This window comes from Solanum tuberosum, unplaced genomic scaffold (genome assembly GCF_000226075.1).
Source record: "Solanum tuberosum cultivar DM 1-3 516 R44 unplaced genomic scaffold, SolTub_3.0 scf00440, whole genome shotgun sequence".
NCBI classification, from domain to species: domain Eukaryota; kingdom Viridiplantae; phylum Streptophyta; class Magnoliopsida; order Solanales; family Solanaceae; genus Solanum; species Solanum tuberosum.
Window position 1 is genome coordinate 160,595 of NW_006239363.1, and position 18,977 is coordinate 179,571.

At 36.3% G+C, this 18,977-nt stretch overlaps 2 protein-coding genes across 5 annotated transcripts; one reads left to right on the top strand and one right to left on the bottom strand.

Moving 5' to 3' along the window:
* The first annotated feature begins 520 nt into the window (after window positions 1-520).
* LOC102584813 (G-type lectin S-receptor-like serine/threonine-protein kinase At4g27290) lies at window positions 521-4,693 on the top strand. Of its 2 annotated transcripts, none has more exons than XM_006363451.2 (7): window positions 521-1,962; window positions 2,580-2,723; window positions 2,842-3,005; window positions 3,280-3,490; window positions 3,702-3,939; window positions 4,104-4,254; window positions 4,335-4,693. In XM_006363451.2, the coding sequence occupies exons 1-7, from the start codon at window positions 672-674 to the stop codon at window positions 4,638-4,640; spliced, it is 2,505 nt and encodes an 834-aa protein (XP_006363513.1). In that variant the 5' UTR covers window positions 521-671; the 3' UTR covers window positions 4,641-4,693. The 2 variants fall into 2 exon arrangements, with proteins under 2 accessions (XP_006363513.1, XP_015158962.1); XM_015303476.1 differs by having other exon boundaries at window positions 2,586-2,723.
* Window positions 4,694-5,535: 842 nt separating this feature from the next.
* Window positions 5,536-12,887, bottom strand: LOC102585129 (tRNA (guanine(37)-N1)-methyltransferase 1). 3 transcript variants are annotated; one of them, XM_006363454.2, is made up of 11 exons: window positions 12,052-12,887; window positions 11,091-11,189; window positions 9,705-9,824; window positions 9,457-9,623; window positions 9,281-9,351; window positions 8,733-8,875; window positions 8,366-8,477; window positions 7,120-7,232; window positions 6,882-7,015; window positions 6,008-6,078; window positions 5,536-5,885 (listed from the first exon to the last, which is right to left on the bottom strand). In XM_006363454.2, the coding sequence occupies exons 1-9, from the start codon at window positions 12,835-12,837 to the stop codon at window positions 6,887-6,889; spliced, it is 1,740 nt and encodes a 579-aa protein (XP_006363516.1). In that variant the 5' UTR covers window positions 12,838-12,887; the 3' UTR covers window positions 5,536-5,885; window positions 6,008-6,078; window positions 6,882-6,886. The 3 variants fall into 3 exon arrangements, with proteins under 3 accessions (XP_006363516.1, XP_006363515.1, XP_006363514.1); XM_006363453.2 differs by having other exon boundaries at window positions 5,536-5,890; XM_006363452.2 differs by having other exon boundaries at window positions 5,536-5,899.
* Between the last annotated feature and the right edge of the window lie 6,090 nt (window positions 12,888-18,977).

Below are 18,977 nucleotides of genomic sequence, written 5' to 3' on the forward strand. Positions count from 1 at the left end.
AAAGTTGTACTTATTTTTTTTCACTTCAATTATCATATTATTTGTTATTTATTATTTTTTTGTTTCTTAATTGTTTTCAACATAATTTCTTCGCTGCTATATTTTTTTTACACGTTTGATTTATAATACTTTCTTTGGTCTAATTTATATGACTGACTTTCCTTTTCAATCAACCTAACACAAAGATATAAAGTAGGAATTTTACCGACTTCAAATTTATATGATGTAATTTGACTTGACACAAAGATATAAAGTAGGAATTTCATCAACTTCAAATTTATATGATGTAGTTTAATTTGACACAAAATTTAAAAATAAAAATTGGAACTTATAGTATAAAATATGTCATAATGTTTGTTGGTTATAAATATTCCCTTCATGTTGATAAAATAATTTATAATCACACTAATATGAAAGACTTATTTTTTGTCATAAAATTTCAAAATCTTACTTTGTTAAATTTCATATCAAATTAAATTACGTCACATAAATTAAAACGAGTTCAGCATGAACACACCAACCTGCCCAATCCTGAATGTCTGCGACTTCCCTGTTGATGACCCATTTTGGCCGTCTCCATTACCAAACTACTAGTCTTTGATTGTGTTGCAAAGAGCTCCAAAAATGGAAGAAATTCGCTAATAAATAAGCTGCATTTTATTTTTCCAACCATGAAGCTGCTACAAACAACTATTCATTTCTTGTTCGTTTTCTACTTATTTTCCATTTTCCAAATTTCATTAGGTGATACCATAACAACAACTCAATTTCTCAAAGATGGTGAACCCAGTATCACTTCATCCGGTGGAAGTTTTCAGATGGGGTTTTTCAGTCCAGGTAATTCCAAAAATCGTTATATAGGTATATGGTATAGCAACATATCTGTAACAACCGTTGTTTGGGTTGCCAATAGAGAAGCTCCTCTAGGAACTAATTCAGGTACCCTAAAAGTTATCAAACCAGGACTACTTGTTATAGTGAATGATAGTAACCACATCATATGGTCTACCAATACCTCGAGATCTGTGCAAAACCCTGTTGCAAAGTTGCTTGATTCTGGAAATCTTGTTGTTATTGATGCTGGTCATGGTGTTGGTGATGATATTAAAATTGGGGATTTTCTCTGGCAGAGTTTTGATTACCCAACTGATACCCTTTTGCCCGGGATGAAAATTGGGTGGAATTTTGTAACTGGGAAGGAACTGTATTTGTCGTCGTGGAAGAACGAGGAGGATCCAGCTCCGGGTGATTATACGTACCATTGTGATCCTTCTGGTTACTTGCAGAACATTTTGAAGAAAGGTTCAAAGGAGGTATACAGATCTGGGCCATGGAATGGCTTAAGGTTTAGCGGAGCAACAAGTTCAAGACAAAGTCCATTTTATACATTTGGTGTGATTTCAACTAAAACTGAGGTGTATTTTAGTTATCACCTTCTAGCTTCGGTTATTACAAGGTTTTGTTTGAATCCAAATGGTGCGTTACAACGATGGACTTGGGGCGATAGGAATAAAGGTTGGGCACTTTACCTTTCATTACCAACAGATAATTGTGATACTTATAAGTTGTGTGGAGGATATGGTAGTTGTAGTAGTTTGAATTCTCCGGTATGTGGATGTTTAGAAAAGTTCGAGCCTAAACATGTTGAAGATTGGGGGAAGGCAGATTGGTCAAGTGGTTGTGTTAGGAGGATTGAACTGAATTGCATCAAGGGAGATGGATTTTTGAAGTATTCGAAACTTAAATTACCAGACACGCGGAATTCATGGTTTAATGTGACTATGAACCTTGAAGAATGCCGGAAAGTTTGCTTGAGAAATTGCTCTTGTATGGCATACTCAAATCTTGACATACGCAATGGAGGAACCGGTTGCTTACTGTGGTCTGAAGATCTGCTTGATATTCGACAGCTAGCCAACGAAGGACAAGATATCTACATTAGAATGGCTGCCTCTGAATTAGGTAAGTTTATTGCTGAAAATATAAAATAAATAGTTTTGAGATTGATTTCGTAAAGACGGTAAATTTATGAGTTGCAGGAGCCTGGGATTAAAAAAAAAAGTGAATTTTCTTGTAGACACTGCCAATGACTACTATGAAATCCATAAATGAAAGTAGTTAATGGTAGGAGTACCGTTATCCTTTTTGTAGTGATGAATCTTTTATTTGTTCCTAAGAAAAGGAATTTGTCCATTTTTGGGGGTCTCAAAGGTGCGTGGAAACGCATATGAACTCTTGAATGGGAAAAGGATAAAACTCCACTTCCTTCTGAATGGGTAGTCAATCCTATGTGTCGATAGGAGCAGTTGACAATTGAATCCGATTTTGACCATTATTTTCACATCAAACATGTTGTACTATAACGACAAAGTAAAACTCACAGATTTAACAGAACAAAATACTATGAAATTAGTACAGCTACGTCTCTAGATTAAGAAAAAAAATGAGTTAGAGTTGAGCTATGCTGAACTGGTGACCACTGACCATGATGTCTAGACAAATAAAAGAGCTTTAATGTAGTCATGTCTAATAAGCTGACGGAGAAAGTCGAACTGATTACCTATATTTGGGTTACATACTTGCAGCTAGTCAGGTGAAATCAAATGGACACAAACGAAAATTACTCTCCTGGATTATCCCGTTATCGGCTGGAGTGATTTTGGTAATCCTAAGCCTAGTGATCTGGATTAGAAGAAGGAAGATAGCTTCAGAGAAAAAGAAAGGTAACCTCGACAAGTCATTATGTTCGGAATATAATTAGTAGATGAATTCAAATTCAAAGGAAAATCTTTCTTGTCTAGTATTTGCCAAACTGAATTTGGTATATCGGTCTTTTGACAGGATGCTGGGGGAACAATGGCAATTACAAGATGGATTACCTCAACGGAAACCTCAGTGAAGAATATGAGTTACCACTGTTCGACTTATCTACAATAGCTAAATCTACGAACAACTTTTCAGGGATGAGCAAAATTGGAGAAGGTGGATATGGACCTGTTTACAAGGTAATCACTTATAGCATTTGCACCTGTTTACATGAAATAAGCAATTCACAGCCCACATAATTGAGCATAGAGAGATTCGGGAAGACTGACAGTAAGGAATGATTTATCGACTTTATAGTTTTGGAAGAGTTTTATAAACATTAGCTAAACTTGATTGAATTTATAATAGTTGCTCAATTCTTCATAATTTGAGCTTCTACCTTTTGGTGGAAGTATAATTTGATTTTCATGTTCAGTGTTGAAAAAACTTAACATGTAGATATATGATGTTTAGGGCGTGCTTGAACACGGACAGGAAATAGCTGTGAAGCGGTTGTCTAGGACTTCCACACAAGGACAAGAGGAGTTCATGAATGAAGTGATGTATATTGTGAAACTTCAGCATAGAAATCTGGTGAAGATTCTCGGATGTTGCATCGAAGGAGAAGAAAAAATGTTGATCTATGAGTACATGCCAAATGGAAGTCTTGATTCATTTATATTTGGTAAGGATTTCTCAAAAAAAAAGAAAAAAATTGTGCTTAATAGTTACATACATCTCAGTTGATAGATGCCCTGTAGGAGTACCCAAATAATCCTCTTAGCCCAAAGTTATGTTTTATTGTTACTTTTCCGATTTATTTCGATGTTTAAATCCCACTCTCAGTTTTATCTGATTTGTGTGAATTAATGTTCCAACTATGAAACTTTTAACAGATGACACACGAAGCACGGTATTAGACTGGTCTAAGCGCTTTCACATAATCAATGGGATAGCTCGGGGACTTATGTATCTGCATCAAGATTCTCAGTTGAGGATCATTCACAGGGACCTGAAAGCTAACAACATTTTACTAGACAATGACATGAATCCAAAGATATCAGACTTCGGTATAGCAAGAAGTTGTGAAGACGACAAGTTTGGAGCCAAGACACACCGAGTAGTTGGAACATAGTAAGAATCTCAAGATGATATTTTACTGAATCATTCAAAACTGGAATAGCAGAAGAGCCTTGACATTATCATAGTATGTTAAAATCAAAAAATAAAATCAAAAAATTATCATAGTATGTTTACCCAGTATTAGTAACGCTAATTTCTGTTTACGTTTTATGCAGTGGCTACCTCTCACCGGAATATGCTGTACATGGTGTCTACTCGGTGAAGTCAGATGTATTTAGCTTTGGTGTCTTAGTTCTTGAAATTGTGAGTGGGAAAGGGAACAGAAAATTCTCTCATCCAGACCATAACCTTAACCTCCTCGGACATGTAAGGGTTGTGTTTTTCATTGTCCATCAGTAAATTATCTCGTAAACCTGGTCATGCTAACACGATAGTAAAATCTACAGGCATGGACACTCTATAAAGAAGGTAGATCAATGGAATTACTCGGGGATTTCCCCATTGATGTTCATTCTACACCTGAAGTTATACGATCAATCCATGTTGGTCTATTGTGTGTTCATCATCGTCCAGAAGATCGTCCAAGTATGTCTTCAGTGGTTATGATGTTAAACAATGAAGGTGTACTGCCACCTGCTAAACAGCCAGCTTTCTTCGTAGAAACAAATACACCAGATAATGAATTCTCTTCTAGTCAATATGCACATAGTACAGTGAATCAGATCACCATCACAACATTAGAAGCCAGATAGTAAATTCTTCATTGCAAATAGCAATCTATTATACCCTTCATTCTTTTCTTCTTTGTAACAACGTAGCAATCTTATCGTAATAGTGTACCCATCATATCAAAATCTTGGATATGCCTCTGCACGCGATCCTTCTCTGCCAGCCATAAACAGCTAATCATAGCAATGCAGGGGGTTAAATAGGGAAAAGATGTAAAAATCACAAAACAACTTTCAGGATCGGTATATATTCTCTCTCTTGTATGTGTTATTTTGCTTTTGTTCATATATAGTTTAGTATTGATTTATATGTATGTGTTTATCTATTAATTAAGAAGATGGAAGAATGTGTAGATCCAACACTAAAAGGATCATTTTGTAAGATATATAGACATGTTATTCAAAGTCAATTTGATTGGTCATAAATTAAAAAATTTCACCATAATACACACCTTGACACTAAAAGATTATCTTGTTTCCGTTTTTTTTTATGTCCTATTAACGAACTACTTCTTAATATACTTTGATGAACTAAACTACATATAAGTTTCGTTGCATAGATGATTTCATTTTATTATTCTCCCAATTCCTTTTTTTTTTAATTATTATTTTAATGGTTCCAGAATGATTTGATTATTTTTCTTTTGTTGATATTACGGGAAAAATAAAGAAACAATTATCCTCTTTGGATCGCATACCAAAAAAAATAGAATATAATTCAACTTTAATTTTATGGTTATTGAACTTGTTAATGCAAGATTATTATTTTTTATCTTTATATTCATTGGTAAACATGGATGAAGCTCCAAATGGTGATATGAATAATGGTAATCAAGGTCTTACCAACACTCTCATGTTTAAGAAGAAACAGACTTGTTGTGTTTGTAATGGTACCAGAAAATAAAAAGAAATTCAGCCATGAATATAAGATCCACAACTGGATACCATTGCTGTGATTTCTTTCAAAGTTTAGATAGGGTGCTATTCAAAATGAAAAGTGAGATGACTACTATAATGGTCCACAGTAAAGCTACAATTTCCACACACTACAGCTGTATGTGTATATACATTCACATGGTGTATCATAACTGCAAAAGATGTTCAAATCCATATATTTAGGCAACCAAAATTAGATAGTAGAGTACTACAATCGATCTTCACCTTTATACCCACTTCCAAACTAGTCCACATCTGCGTTGTTCAAAGTTTATCTGAAGGACACAGCTCACTCTCAGCAAATTCTGCTTTCCTATTTGTGCTGCAATGCTCCTACCCTTGAACGTCTATATAATAGAGATAAAGATAAGGAACTCGAGAATACACAACCACCATCATTTATAAGGGAAACACTAATACAGGAAACAAAATAAAATGATCAAGTAGATGTATACCAACGGACTTCCCTCCCTCCTTCATCTACACCTTGCTTTATTTCTCTTCCCATGTTGCTAACATGAATGTCCTACAAGGCACAAAATAGCAAGTGTGCATATTAGGCAATGTCCCAGCTTGATACTAGGGCAACAACTTTCGCCCCCATTAGTTGCATGACAGAATTTACAGTCTATCTAACATCACTTCATGTATACTAGATCACCCTGCCATGTGTCCGCCCCATACATCCCAAAACATTTTCTCTAAATTATCTTTCAAGTACTTGACTAGAACTTATTACTTTGTACAAAGGTGAGTAGGAATTATTATGTCCGATCTCAAATAGTTTGAGTTTAATGCATAATTGATTGATGGACCAATTTTGCTTTCACAACTGTATAGTTTTTTTATGTAATGTTCATCACTTTTCAACTTACAAAATTATTTTCTTTTATGAAGTTTTAAATTTTGTTTATGTTTGAAAATATAACAAAATTTTCATGGGGCTAACATCTTTCTTTGTATTGCTGCCGTTTGTAATTCTGGTCGACATAAACTTCAACCAATCATTCTCATAACAGTTTATTTTATAGTCAAGCATCCTCAAGAAGCAATAGTACACAGAAAACAAAATAAGAAAAGTACCAAAACAAAAAGAAAAATCTTGCAGATAAGGCTTGTGAACTGCTTATACACAGCCTCTATGCCTCGAGTAAAGAACTAGAAAGCTAAAAACAGAATACAGAACAAGATGCTCTACTTAGCAACTTTCTCATTATAATTTTTCTCCTATATATGCTTTCGATAAAACTCATTTACTTCCGAAAATGGGATAGACAGTAACATGTAGTTGTTGACAAAGTCTTTAATTACTCAAACATAATTACTTACCGAATTTATTTAGCAAATGCCACTGTCTCAGGTAGAACAAATGATGCACACAACATCCATTTTCCTGGTGCAACAAGGCGAACCTTGTGCATCTGTACCTCAAAAGCCACCTCAGACAGTGCAATCCTGATTTTCTGTTCAAGTTCAAAGAAGAAAAAATCAGCATTCCCCTCAGTAATACCTGGCGCAAAAAAGTTGAGTCAGATGAAAAGAAATAGCGCACAAACTAACAGCCGACCTCATGAAAATCGAATTCAGGATCCTGAGCTTTCGAAAAACCATATACATGCATCCTTGGCAAGGTAAATTGCTTATCCGCGTGCTTATTTCTGAAAATTCCTCTAAAAGAATCTGCAGACATGAGAAAAGCAGTTATGTATGGCTACACATCTAGATAAATGAATGGAAGGTCTGCCTTTATTTTTGTTTTGGTCACCTCAGCTCCTACATTAAACTGAAAAAAGGAATGTACTGCAGCACATTGCCTTCTGAGAAATATTTTGAAGTGCTGTCATGCCACACCATACATTTCAAATATGGGAGTAAGAGAACTAATCAAGGCAATAATTTTAGTGATGGAAAATGCTTTTGACATTGATACTCAATAGAAATACTTGAAAAGAATTATCCATCAGATAATCCATATAAACATAATGCCCCTGCAAAGGTCATAGTAGATCTGCTTCAACACTAAAACCAGGGTGTCTTACCCGTCAAACCATTGCCTAACAACCATGCTAGTAGAATGAAACATAATTGTATCAACAAATTAAAGAAAACCCTACCCTCCCTCATGCTCTGCATAAGCTTTTTTGGTGCCCCTAGAGAAGCTTGTTCATCAATAATTTTCAAAACTCAAGCTTCTCATTCTTCATTATTATGCAAGAATTACTGTCAATCCTTGGAACACTATGCTCCAACTACACTGTCACATGCAAGTTGGCATTAACAAAAGTAACAAAATCTTCTTAATGAAAAGCTTTCTGGGGCCATAGTTCAACCAAGAGAAACAAACAATCACGGCCAACAGTGCTCCTTAACCTCTAACCCCATAGTAATGAGAGATGTCAAAAATCAGATTTCGACAAGCAGGATACTTCCTCAAAAAAGAAGAGAAACTGAGACATTTTATATTACCGATATGGAGATATTTTATATGCTACAAGACAACTTAAATGAGAATAAAAGAAAAGAGATGTTGAATTAGAATCACTCATGAAGGTCAAGAACTGAGTCATCAAGAATCAATAGGAAGTGCAGTTGAAATATCAAGAAGTCGTCTTCTCAATCTAGCAACTTCGGAATTAGACCCGGGAGAGAGATTTAGAAAAACTTGAAGCCGACTGCAGAGGGCATATTTTCTCAACTAAATCACACCACATCGATGGAGCTCACAACTGAAAATTTGTCAAGTTAACTAACACCAATAACATCCGATAGCATATCAAAACTTTAAGCTTGAAATTTATCAAAAGATTGCGTACCAAGAAATTCTGCAGCATCATTTGGCAAATTCATTACTACTTGAGTAATTGGCCTAGCTTTTTCACTTGCAAAAATGCTGTCAATGAACCTCCTCCCATCCATGTTAAAAATCTACAAAATAAACAAGATCACTATTTTGTGACACCATATATCACTGGATAAATGAATTCAAGAAACCAAAAGTTAAATATAAACCATTAATACACCTGCAAGATCAAGGGTGTAAAATAAGTGAACTGATCTCGGTGAGTTCGTACCTAAAGATCACTGTTTTTTACTATAACTATGTTATATGTAGATCTTATGCATTACTCAAAACTTAGTGACATACCAGAAAATATTACTTGCATGTAGATGAATTTATACCTCAATCTTCCTTTCAAGTTTGTTACGGACACAGTTTCTCTCCAGATATTCAACAGCATTAGGGTTCAAATCATTAGCGTATACATATTTGACCTTCTTCGCAGCAGATATTGCAATGGGACCCACCCCAGCAAAAACATCACCTATAGAGATATAAACAACTGTGAGAAACAGAGAGAACAAAGGGATATAATGCAAGTTAGAAGAGGAACCACACAAAGATTAATTCAGATAATAAGCAAATGACAAAGCAGTTTGGAGCAGACCAGTTCATTCATATTAATTTTGGGTACTCTTGAAGTAGTGTCAGTTTCTTTTAATTGTTTACTGTCACATGCATATTGCTAAATTTAAGAAAAAACTCAAGTAGGATAATTCTTTTAAGACTTTTAAAATGGAAACTGCTGACCCCATGATAGGCTAAATAGTGTGAGAGTGTAGTGGAAAAACCAAGAGAAAAACTCGAAAAAAGAAATCAAAGTGGAATCGTAGAGTTACCAAGTCTGGAACTCAAGTATGCATGTAACATAGTATTCAAGGAAACTTACAAACAACATCATTGTTGGTGAAGCAACTAAGAAGCCTTTGCCTTTCGGTTGCCAGCCTAGAATTCCAATATCTACCAGAAAATGACAATTTATAGAAGATAAAAAAACAAGGAATATCAGATTCTGCTAATAGGAGGTTTTCATCTTTACTTGTATTCTTATTAGCTTACACTCACACTGCTGCTAAATCAACATCAAAATATAGTCCATTCTCAACTACAGTAGTAACAAGAGAATGATTTCCTGCCAGAACTTCGAGCTGCATTGTTCTATAGTCATTGTGGATGACATCAGTTTTATTGACAACTGTTTGTATCTTCGGCTTGTTCTTGTCCAGAACTACCTGGTAAAAAACAATCCCAAGAAATAAACTGAAATTTCATAGAACCATAAAAAATGTGGTAGATGTGTAGAAACCAAGTACCTTTGCAATAAGTTTCTTGTATGGGAAATGCTCATCTCTCAAGTTTAGATGGGCAATATGCCCAACTGTCTCAAAAGCTGAAGGAACAATCATACCTTGTGGAAGCAAGACCTCTAAGACCTGCAAGATGCAAATCCCTCATTTTTGCAAGATACACCAGCTACTTGTCCATATTCATGACAGTTCCAATTATATTCTTTCCACACAGCACAGCTCACAACGGATGAATGCAAAAGTAAATAGGAATAAAGCAAAGGCTTCGCCTTCTATATCCCATCCAACTATACATGACAGCTCTACTTACGATATATTCAAGTACGGTAATTGACAAAGCACGTGTTGATTTACCCATGAACCTTCCATACTCGACAAGAAATAGGAAATGCTTAAACGGCTAAAAGGAATATCCATCCTAGAAAGGCATTACAAATAGCAAAACTGAGACACATGGTCAACAATATTTAAGGGACATACCTCATTCAGGAAGGATATATGGTGTGGGCAATGGCCTCTGATGATGCAGACTTTTCCTGTGCTAAACAACTTATGCCAAGCTCAGGATGCTAGTGTGGCTGAACTATGGGACAGGACAAGGGTGGAACCTTTATCTTAGAAGGATCCTAAATGACTGAGAGATGACCTTTATAGCAGTTTTTCTGAATATAGTCCCTCAAAATTTCAATCTTACAGAAGAAAATAACAGTTTGGTGTGGAAAGTGGACAACAGAGGTATTTTTACTGTCAGCTCAGCTTACAAAGACTTGGCAAGAACAAATACTCAGGAGATAGGATGGCCAAGGAGAATAATCTGGAAGACCAAAGTGCCTTGTAAGGTAAACTACTTTACATGGCTACTGGCAAAGGAAGCCATCCTCACTCATGAAAACCTTAACAAGAGGAAAATCAACCTATGCTCTAGATGCTATCTATGTGAAGAACAGATAGAGACAGTCAACCACCTCTTTCTGCATTGTAAATGGACAGACCAGCTGTGGCAGATGTTCAACCACAAGAGGAAGATGAGGTGGGTGAAACCTGAGAGAATCAAAGAGGTGCTAAGAAGCTGGATCGGTGATGGCAATGCAGGGAAGAAGGAGGAGAGATGAAAGATGGTTCCAGTATGTATGTGGTGGACCATATGGAAAGAGAGAAATGAGAGCAACATACAGAAGATCAAGACAGACTGCTTAGGCCTTTACTATTTTTGGTGTAAACAAGTAGTTATAGACAGCGCAGAAGGTGTTTTTAATGCAATTGATTGGCTGTAAGTAGATATATCAGGATTTTGTAAAGAGACAACTTTTGTGATGGGGGACTACACTTCGTTGTAGTGTACCTATGGATATATAGAAGTAAAATTTACCATTCTCAAAAAAAGGGACATACCTCATTCATTTGCCAATAATTGTATAATAATGTCAACTTGCATCTCACAATTTCAAAACTTAATCTTGTACTTTCCTCATTGTGTTCTTTGAGGACTGCCTGCAAACATAGTCCAAATTCGTAACAAAGGGGCCATTAGCCTTCAAAAATCAGCAAGAAGTTGAATCTAAGCATTTAATTTCTACTTTGAATGAGTACAAGCATTCCATAACCACCCATCTCCCTTGGCCATTATCAAATTACTTGTTTAACTGATATAAATACATGTGGTGCAGCTTAGAGTTTGAAATTAAGATCAAGATGAATTACCCTAAAAACAAGTGCTCTTCAAGATTTGTTTAGACATATAATTCATCTAGTAGACTTGTTGGTAAAACATGCATGATACTCATACCCTCCAACTATCTAATTTATTCGCTACTACAGCGGGAAAGTGAATCAATGATGACAAAAGGGCAAAACTATATTGATTTACAACACTGTCTTGATATGTATTATATCAACACTACACCAATTAATGAATGTCTAACTATATTCAAGGTCCCAATCCTTCCATTCTTGTTTCTGAGACAATAGCTCTCGTGACAAATTTCATAACATACTTCATAATTTGCAACCATGAAAGAAACAGGTGCTTGTCAATAAACCACAACCAAACAAGATTTTTTTTTGTAATTGGCCTGCCACTCTTATCCTTTCTCTACCTAAATACCAGACTTGGTTAACCAGCTAGAATTCGAACTCATGACATGAATTTATCACACATACCCTGCTGTGCAACTTTTGTAGTGGAAACAAAAGCTCAGGGGGCTCAGCACACGGATAGGGGAATAATTGCAGGTAGAATGAAAAGCAAAAAAGCTCCATATTTCAATTCCAAGTATTAACAAGACATTACTCATGAAACTCAAAGCATATGCACAACTCATAAAATAGCATTGTGCTAAAACAAAACAGAAACCTTAATTGCCTCGGGCATTTCCTCTATCCCCTTGTTCGCGTACCTCTCATCCAATAGCAATAACCTCGTCGATCCACTCCATTTTCTTCTTCTAAAATCATCACCCAATAACCCACTGAAATCCTCATCTCCACTCCCCTCTTCTTCAACCACCTCCACCATTGACATATCACTTCTCCCATACCCTCTCCTCTCACTTCCATTTCCCTCTTTTTCCTCTCTCTCCCATTTCTTCTTCTTCGGCCGCGATATTTTAGCCAAATTCTCAAACTTCACATATCCTATCGAATTGAAAGTCTTCGCAAGCTTATCTCTATACAACACCGAACACATTTTCTCCCCATCACCTTCACCTTTCCCGTAAATTCTCCGTTCCAATACTGTTAGGGTTTCATCATCAGTACTAATATCATTTCCAATAAACTCCTTCAATTCGTCATCAATATCATCACCGGCAACCCTAGCAATGTTCCGAATGCGCGGCCAATTTAAAAGGTGTCCGCGTAATCTGCTCTCGAGTGAGAAACATTGTTCTGCAGGGACTCGTAAAGCAGTGATATCGAAGACTCTAGTGAAGTTTTCTTCATCGGAGTTTTGGTGTGAAGTTTTGTGGCCTTTGTAGAGGGAAGGTCCATAGGAAAGGTGTTGGGGTAAGGTTGCGGTAATCGCGGCGGAGACGGCGGCGGCGGAGAAGAGGGAAGAAGAGAGAGGTTTGGGGAAAAAGCGGCATGTAAAAGGAGTGATTCTATTGAGTATAATGGCGGTGGGCAATGGATAGAGCGCCATTATTTGAAGTTTAACCCTTTCTGTTGCAAATGTGTCTTCCAATTATATATATAGGACGCATTATTATATAATTTGTCGCATCTAAATTTTATAAATTGAAAGAATTATAACTATGATTACAACCGATAAGCTTGGATTAAACAATATGTTCTTGGGGTTGGATTCTGATCTCCATATCCAGAGAGCAAATGAGAGTTGCACAATTTCAAAATTCTAGAGAAATAAATAAGTACCAATAACGTAATCCACAATATCAACAACTAAATCTCCAAAATTTGAAGAATATTTGAATGTGTAATCCAATAACTTCGACTACAGAGGATCCAAAAAGTGAAAGAAGCTAATGCTTCTTAATAATTGAGAGCAGAGACAGGGGAATTGCGAACTTACCCGAGGAAAAGATTAGCTTCTTTGAACCTTTTTGATTACTACTTGAGTGATTGGCCTAGCTTTTTCACTTGCAAAAATACTGTCAATGAACATTCCGTGAATTTGTACCTCAAAATCACTGTTCTTACTGTATATTTATATACATGTAGATCCTTTGCATTATTCAAAAGTTAGTGACATACGATAGAAAATACAACTTGGATGAATTTGTACTCAATCCTCCTCTCAATTTTGTTATGGACACAGTTTCTTTGCAGATCGATATTCAACAGCATTACGATTCAAATCATTAGCGTATACATATTCGCAGCAGATATTGCAATGGGACCAACCCCAGCAAAAACATCACCTATAGAGATATCAGATATAAACAACTGTGAGAAACAGAGAGAACAGCAGGATATAATGCAAGTAAGAATAGGAACCACAGAGAGATTAATTCAGATAATAATAAGCAAATGACCAGTTCAGGCATATTTTCACTATTCTTATTAGCTTAGACTTACACTGCTGCTAAATCAACATCAAAATAGAGTCCAATTCTCGACTACGAGCCAAAACTTGGAGCTGCATTCTTTAGTCATTGTGATTTGTGGATGACATCAATTGTTTGTCCAGAACTACCAGGTAAAAAAGGATCCATCTTCTCCCCATCTCCTTCACCTTTCCTATAAATTCTCCCCATATCATTTCCAATAAAGCTCCTTCAATTTGTCTATCAATATTGTATCATCAGCTGAATGTTATGAATCATTTCCAATAAACTCCTATAAATTCTCTTGCTCAATGCGCCCCTAGTGGCACTTTACGAGATTTCATACTTTCTAATGGAAGAATTTTGGAACCAGTGGCAACACTTTATGCATATCAACTTTTGACGGTATCCATCACATTCATAACAAAGGGTTTGTCTACGGGATATAAAACTGAGCAACATTTAAAATATCTGAATAACAATTTAGTAAAAATTGTTGAAACTGAAGAAATCTTACCCTTTATTCAAGAACTAGGTTCTTGTTTGTTTTACCTAGATAAAGACGTAACACACTAACATAGTGATTTTATCGTGGAAGCCTTCCTTCCCTGGAAAAACCATATTACAATTTTATTAACTTCAAGAACACTTCAAGATTATATTACAACTCAACAATCAAAAGGAACCGACTCTAATAACTTTACTCTTCAACGATTAACTATAATTGAAGACTCTACTTGTCACGCCCCGAGCCTACACCCTGGGCGGGACCGGCACCCGGAGACCATTTCTGGCCCCAAGCGAACCCTTGGCCTGACTTTCTTAGCTCAGCGGAAACCTAACTCAACAGAATAACTTAATGCAATGCAAGTTTACACAACAACTTAACTTATAAAAATCTGGCCACAAGGGCATCTCGAATTTCAAAATAGATATTTACATATATACATAGAGGAGAGACTCAAAACTAACTGACTGACTGTCTATGAAGCCTCTACAATACTGAGATGGATGTTGGGACAGACCCCGCAACATCCTAACAAAACAAAACTAGGAACATAAAATATCCGAGTCCTCCAAAAAGCAAGGAGGCTCACCACTGACTCTGGAGTGCTCAACTGGATCAACGGCGTGCTGGATGTTGATCCTGGGTACCTGAGTCTGCATCATAATAAGATGCAGGCCAACTGGCATCAGTACATGGAATGTACGAGTATGCAAGCTGGAAAGCTAAACCACAACTTAAGCTTGAAAGGAAAACAATAAAACACTTACCTTGACTTTGTTCGACTCATGAATAACCGAACTCAATATAAATCAACAAGACATATGCAATATATAAAGCTTTTAAAACATTGCAAACAACTTAGTTCGTTAATGATTGAAGCAATAACAACTCAACTTTATTTATATAAAGGTAGTATAACTTTAGTGGGAGATTCTTTAACCGACAACCACCACTATGAGCCCTAGTGGTGGTAACAACGTTTTACCTCACGTTGCCCAAAGACCATCTTATACCTTGCCGTGATATAGGACCTTACTTTTGCTTAGTGGATCCACTAGCCTAATCTTACGTGATCATCTAAAAAGAATGATACGTCAAGTCCCATGTTGGCGCATGGTTCTTATGGAGAGTTGAGTTAATGTGAACTCGCGTCCCCAATTCGGTGCTCAATACTACTCCCAAAATACTTTGGCTCATAAGTGCTTTAAATACATCTTTCTTTAATTGAGATAATTACTCAAAACTTAGCCCAAAGGCTCTTTTGGAAAACATGGTTCCTTCCTTACTTAAATGTAAAAACATTTATAAACTTCTTTGGGAATACTTAGTTCCCTAATAGCTTTTGAGAAAATGGACTCAACTTTAAAGTCTTGACTTAACTTGAAAATCTATACTCTTTGCTTGACTTGCAACTTGAACCTTAAAACGACATTATAACGTTCAATAACGACTCTTGAAAAGCTTTAAAGACTTGCTTGGACTTACTTCTTAACTTTACTTGACTTGGCTCTAACTTCACCTTAACTTCGATCCTAACTTGCCTTGAGTTGAATTACAGATTTAAGGTATATGATCACATGTTTATGGATGAATTCGGGATGTCTAAATGTACCTTAGAGTATTGGAAACAACTAGGAACCATAAGTATAATACCTAGGAACATGGAAGGAATGGGGGAACATGGCGTCCTTGGCGCTCTGCAAGGCGCGGAGCGCCAGACCTTGAAGCTCGGAAGGCACCTGCTGGCGCTCTGAGAGGCGCGCCGCCCCAAGGGCTGGACTTCAGAGTCCCCTTTGGGGCGCGCTGGCAGGCGCGCCCTTCCCCAGAAAACTCGACTTTTCTCCTCCTTTTCTTCAACTCTAAACCATCCTTACTTCAATGGATTCAACCCCAAACACTAAGGATCATCATATCCCTCAACATACCATGGGCCTAACACAACAATATAATCCCAAAAGAAATGGCTAGGGAAAAGACCAAAATGCCCTTAAAATTTCCGGACGGATTCTCTGCCAACTGCCCAACTTTCAAAGGGCATAACTCGCTCATACGAACTCGGAATTGAGCAAACTCAGTGGCGTTGGAAAGATCGCTCCAAGGGCTTTCCAAACATAACTGGAACTACTCCTAACTCATCCTGAGCTAGGATTTATGACCGCTCAAAGTTGGCCAAAAACTCACTGATTTCCACACTTGGCCAAATTTCCAGATTTTCAATTTTTATTCCAAAAATGACTATTTCCGATTTTTAAGCCTCTTCATAGATATTTCAAATTACCGGGTGTTACACTACTCTCCAAGAAGTCAAAACCGCTTCTTGTTACTATTCTCTCAAACTCTACTCTCCAAGAATACCCGCTTCTTGTTCTTGTTACAATTCTCTCAAACTCTCATAACACAACTCATAAACACTGATTCAAGATGAACCAATGCAACACTAAACTTCAAATGGAAATCCTAACTCTAGTACTTCTTTCTTTCACTTTCACTCGCTTCTTGCTACAATTCTCTCAAACTCTCATAACACAACTCCTAAAAGGAAATCCTAACTCTAGTACTTCTTTCTTTCACTTTCTTGATCTCCTCAATGACTTGGCCTTCGCTGGAATAAATCTCTCGAATTTGATATTGCAAAGACAACTCTTTCTTTCTTTGGCTTTGTCCTTCTATATAGTTGATTGGACCTTAATCGGAAAGGAATTAGTTTTCCTAGAAACTATTCCTTTTCCTTATAGAACTTGTTTGCCTCCTTCCTTTTCCGCCTTAGAGTCGTCTGTTTTTATTCTATTTCTTATTTAATTTGGATAGCTGTCTTGGACAAGATTTTCCTATTTTATATTTGAATGAGTGAACTCTTTCCGCCTCTTTATTTTAAGTCAGGCATGTGTTGTGTGAACCAGGTTCATGTTGTCATCATCAAAAGTAATTTGAGAGTTTTGCCAAATCATCATAGACAAGTCGTAAGCATCAAGTTTTTGATCTAAAAGAACATGGCCAACACTCTTGACTTGAGTTATCATGTTTGACATCACCCTGACGTTATTTGACATTTTGATCATGACGTTTTTTGTAAGTGTCAAATTTAATAGTTAACTGTCGGGGGAGAGTCAGATGTACCCCATATGTTTCTCATAAATGTGCTCACATAGTGTTGTAAAATCTTATAGAAAATACCTTCATCACGAACACTTATCGAATTCACCAAAGCTTGTACTTCACCGTGAACTCTTGTAGGAAATTCTCATAGCTTGAGGCGTGTCGAAAGACACTGTCCTTAAGGATATTTCACCTGGTATGGGTGTATCCCCAGGATTCAACAATCTCTTCTAGTTTAAAACTAGGAGCCAAAAACTAACAAAGATTTATTTAAAAGAAAACCCAGCACTCAAGGAATTGAAGAAGAAGAATATTGTTTCTTACTAGTGATATTGTGTTCTTCTCTACTCTCAAAGTAGTAACACAAAGAATATATATAAGGGAATCACTCCACACAAAGAACAAGAAGTTAATCCCTTCAACGTATAGTTTTCAACAGCTATAAGAGAATTAATATAGCCCATAAATATGATGATTTAAATGAATATTAAGATATTGTCATAATAAGGAATAATAACTCACTAAGGCTAAATAATAATGAATAAGGAAGATGTTACTATTTATAGTAACGTTTGAATATTATTGTCATACAATAAAGAGTCATTAATAAAGAGATTAAGGAATGAATCTTAGACAACAATATGAATATTTCTTTTTGAGATACTAGAATTATTTTTCCAACAATCCCCTACATATCTCAAAAAGAATATTAAGAAATCGAATGAAATAAGAATTTTGCTGGGTATTCACATATGAGTAAAATGCGTCGAATCTGGTGTCTCGTAGACTATGAACCAAACCTAGATAGAACAAGATTAAACTTACAGAACAATTGGTGAAGTTTAGAACTTCTATGAACCAAGAATTCTTTTGTAAGCCCAGTGTCTTATTCTATCACATTATACTCGCATAATCTTTGTCGTTATCGCGATTTTACACTAAGAGGCCATGTGTGTGTCCTGGTATTCATGAGTGCTCTAGAAATATGTCACAATTTCATAGAAGCGGCACCACTTCACACTCATATAGGTCCAATCATCAAGTGTATTCTGCAGAGCAATACACCACATGTAAAGGATATGACTTGGATTAAGAGCTTAACTCAGCCTCACTTTGTCTTGCAGACTATTGCACTATATTCACACATCATAGGAGGGACATAATTTTATAGTGCTTACTTGATAAACTAATGATTTGTTATTACCCATATGAACCTAATTCATGGGATCTCCAATCACATAGGTTGGATTACCACCATTGTTGATCTTCTCAAATGACAAAAAGTCTTACTCCCCTCGATGTTTCATTAGTCAGTGAATCGATCAGATTCACCTCTGACTACACATAATTTATTTACATAAATAATTTAATCTCATAGCAGCTGCTTTATCACACTATGTGATAGTGAAAACTTACAAGATAACAAAAATACATGATTATAATTGAAAATAAAAATGAAGAAATAAATCTCTTCAGGCTGAGGCGCGGATATCTCGCTCTCTTTAAAGAGATTCAAGTCCATTGCAACAAATGTTTTCACCGGTCCAGCAGTAGTCCTCTTTGACTTGTCCCCTCCAGAATACAACAGCCTTCACAAAGTATAACTCAACAACTCTGGACAAGAGTTGAGTCCAAAGCTCCACAAAAAGAACACCTCCCTTCAACTAATAA

Coding starts and splice junctions, on each gene's coding strand:
- LOC102584813 (XM_006363451.2), top strand. CDS start 672: ATGAAGCTGCTACAAACAACTATTCATTTCTTGTTCGTTTTCTACTTA. Junction 1,963..2,579: donor AATGGCTGCCTCTGAATTAG/GTAAGTTTATTG, acceptor TGGGTTACATAC/TTGCAGCTAGTCAGGTGAAA. Junction 3,006..3,279: donor GATATGGACCTGTTTACAAG/GTAATCACTTAT, acceptor TATGATGTTTAG/GGCGTGCTTGAACACGGACA.
- LOC102585129 (XM_006363454.2), bottom strand. CDS start 12,837: ATGGCGCTCTATCCATTGCCCACCGCCATTATACTCAATAGAATCACT. Junction 8,876..9,280: donor CACCAACAATGATGTTGTTT/GTAAGTTTCCTT, acceptor ATATCTCTATAG/GTGATGTTTTTGCTGGGGTG. Junction 8,478..8,732: donor AACTTGAAAGGAAGATTGAG/GTATAAATTCAT, acceptor TTTATTTTGTAG/ATTTTTAACATGGATGGGAG.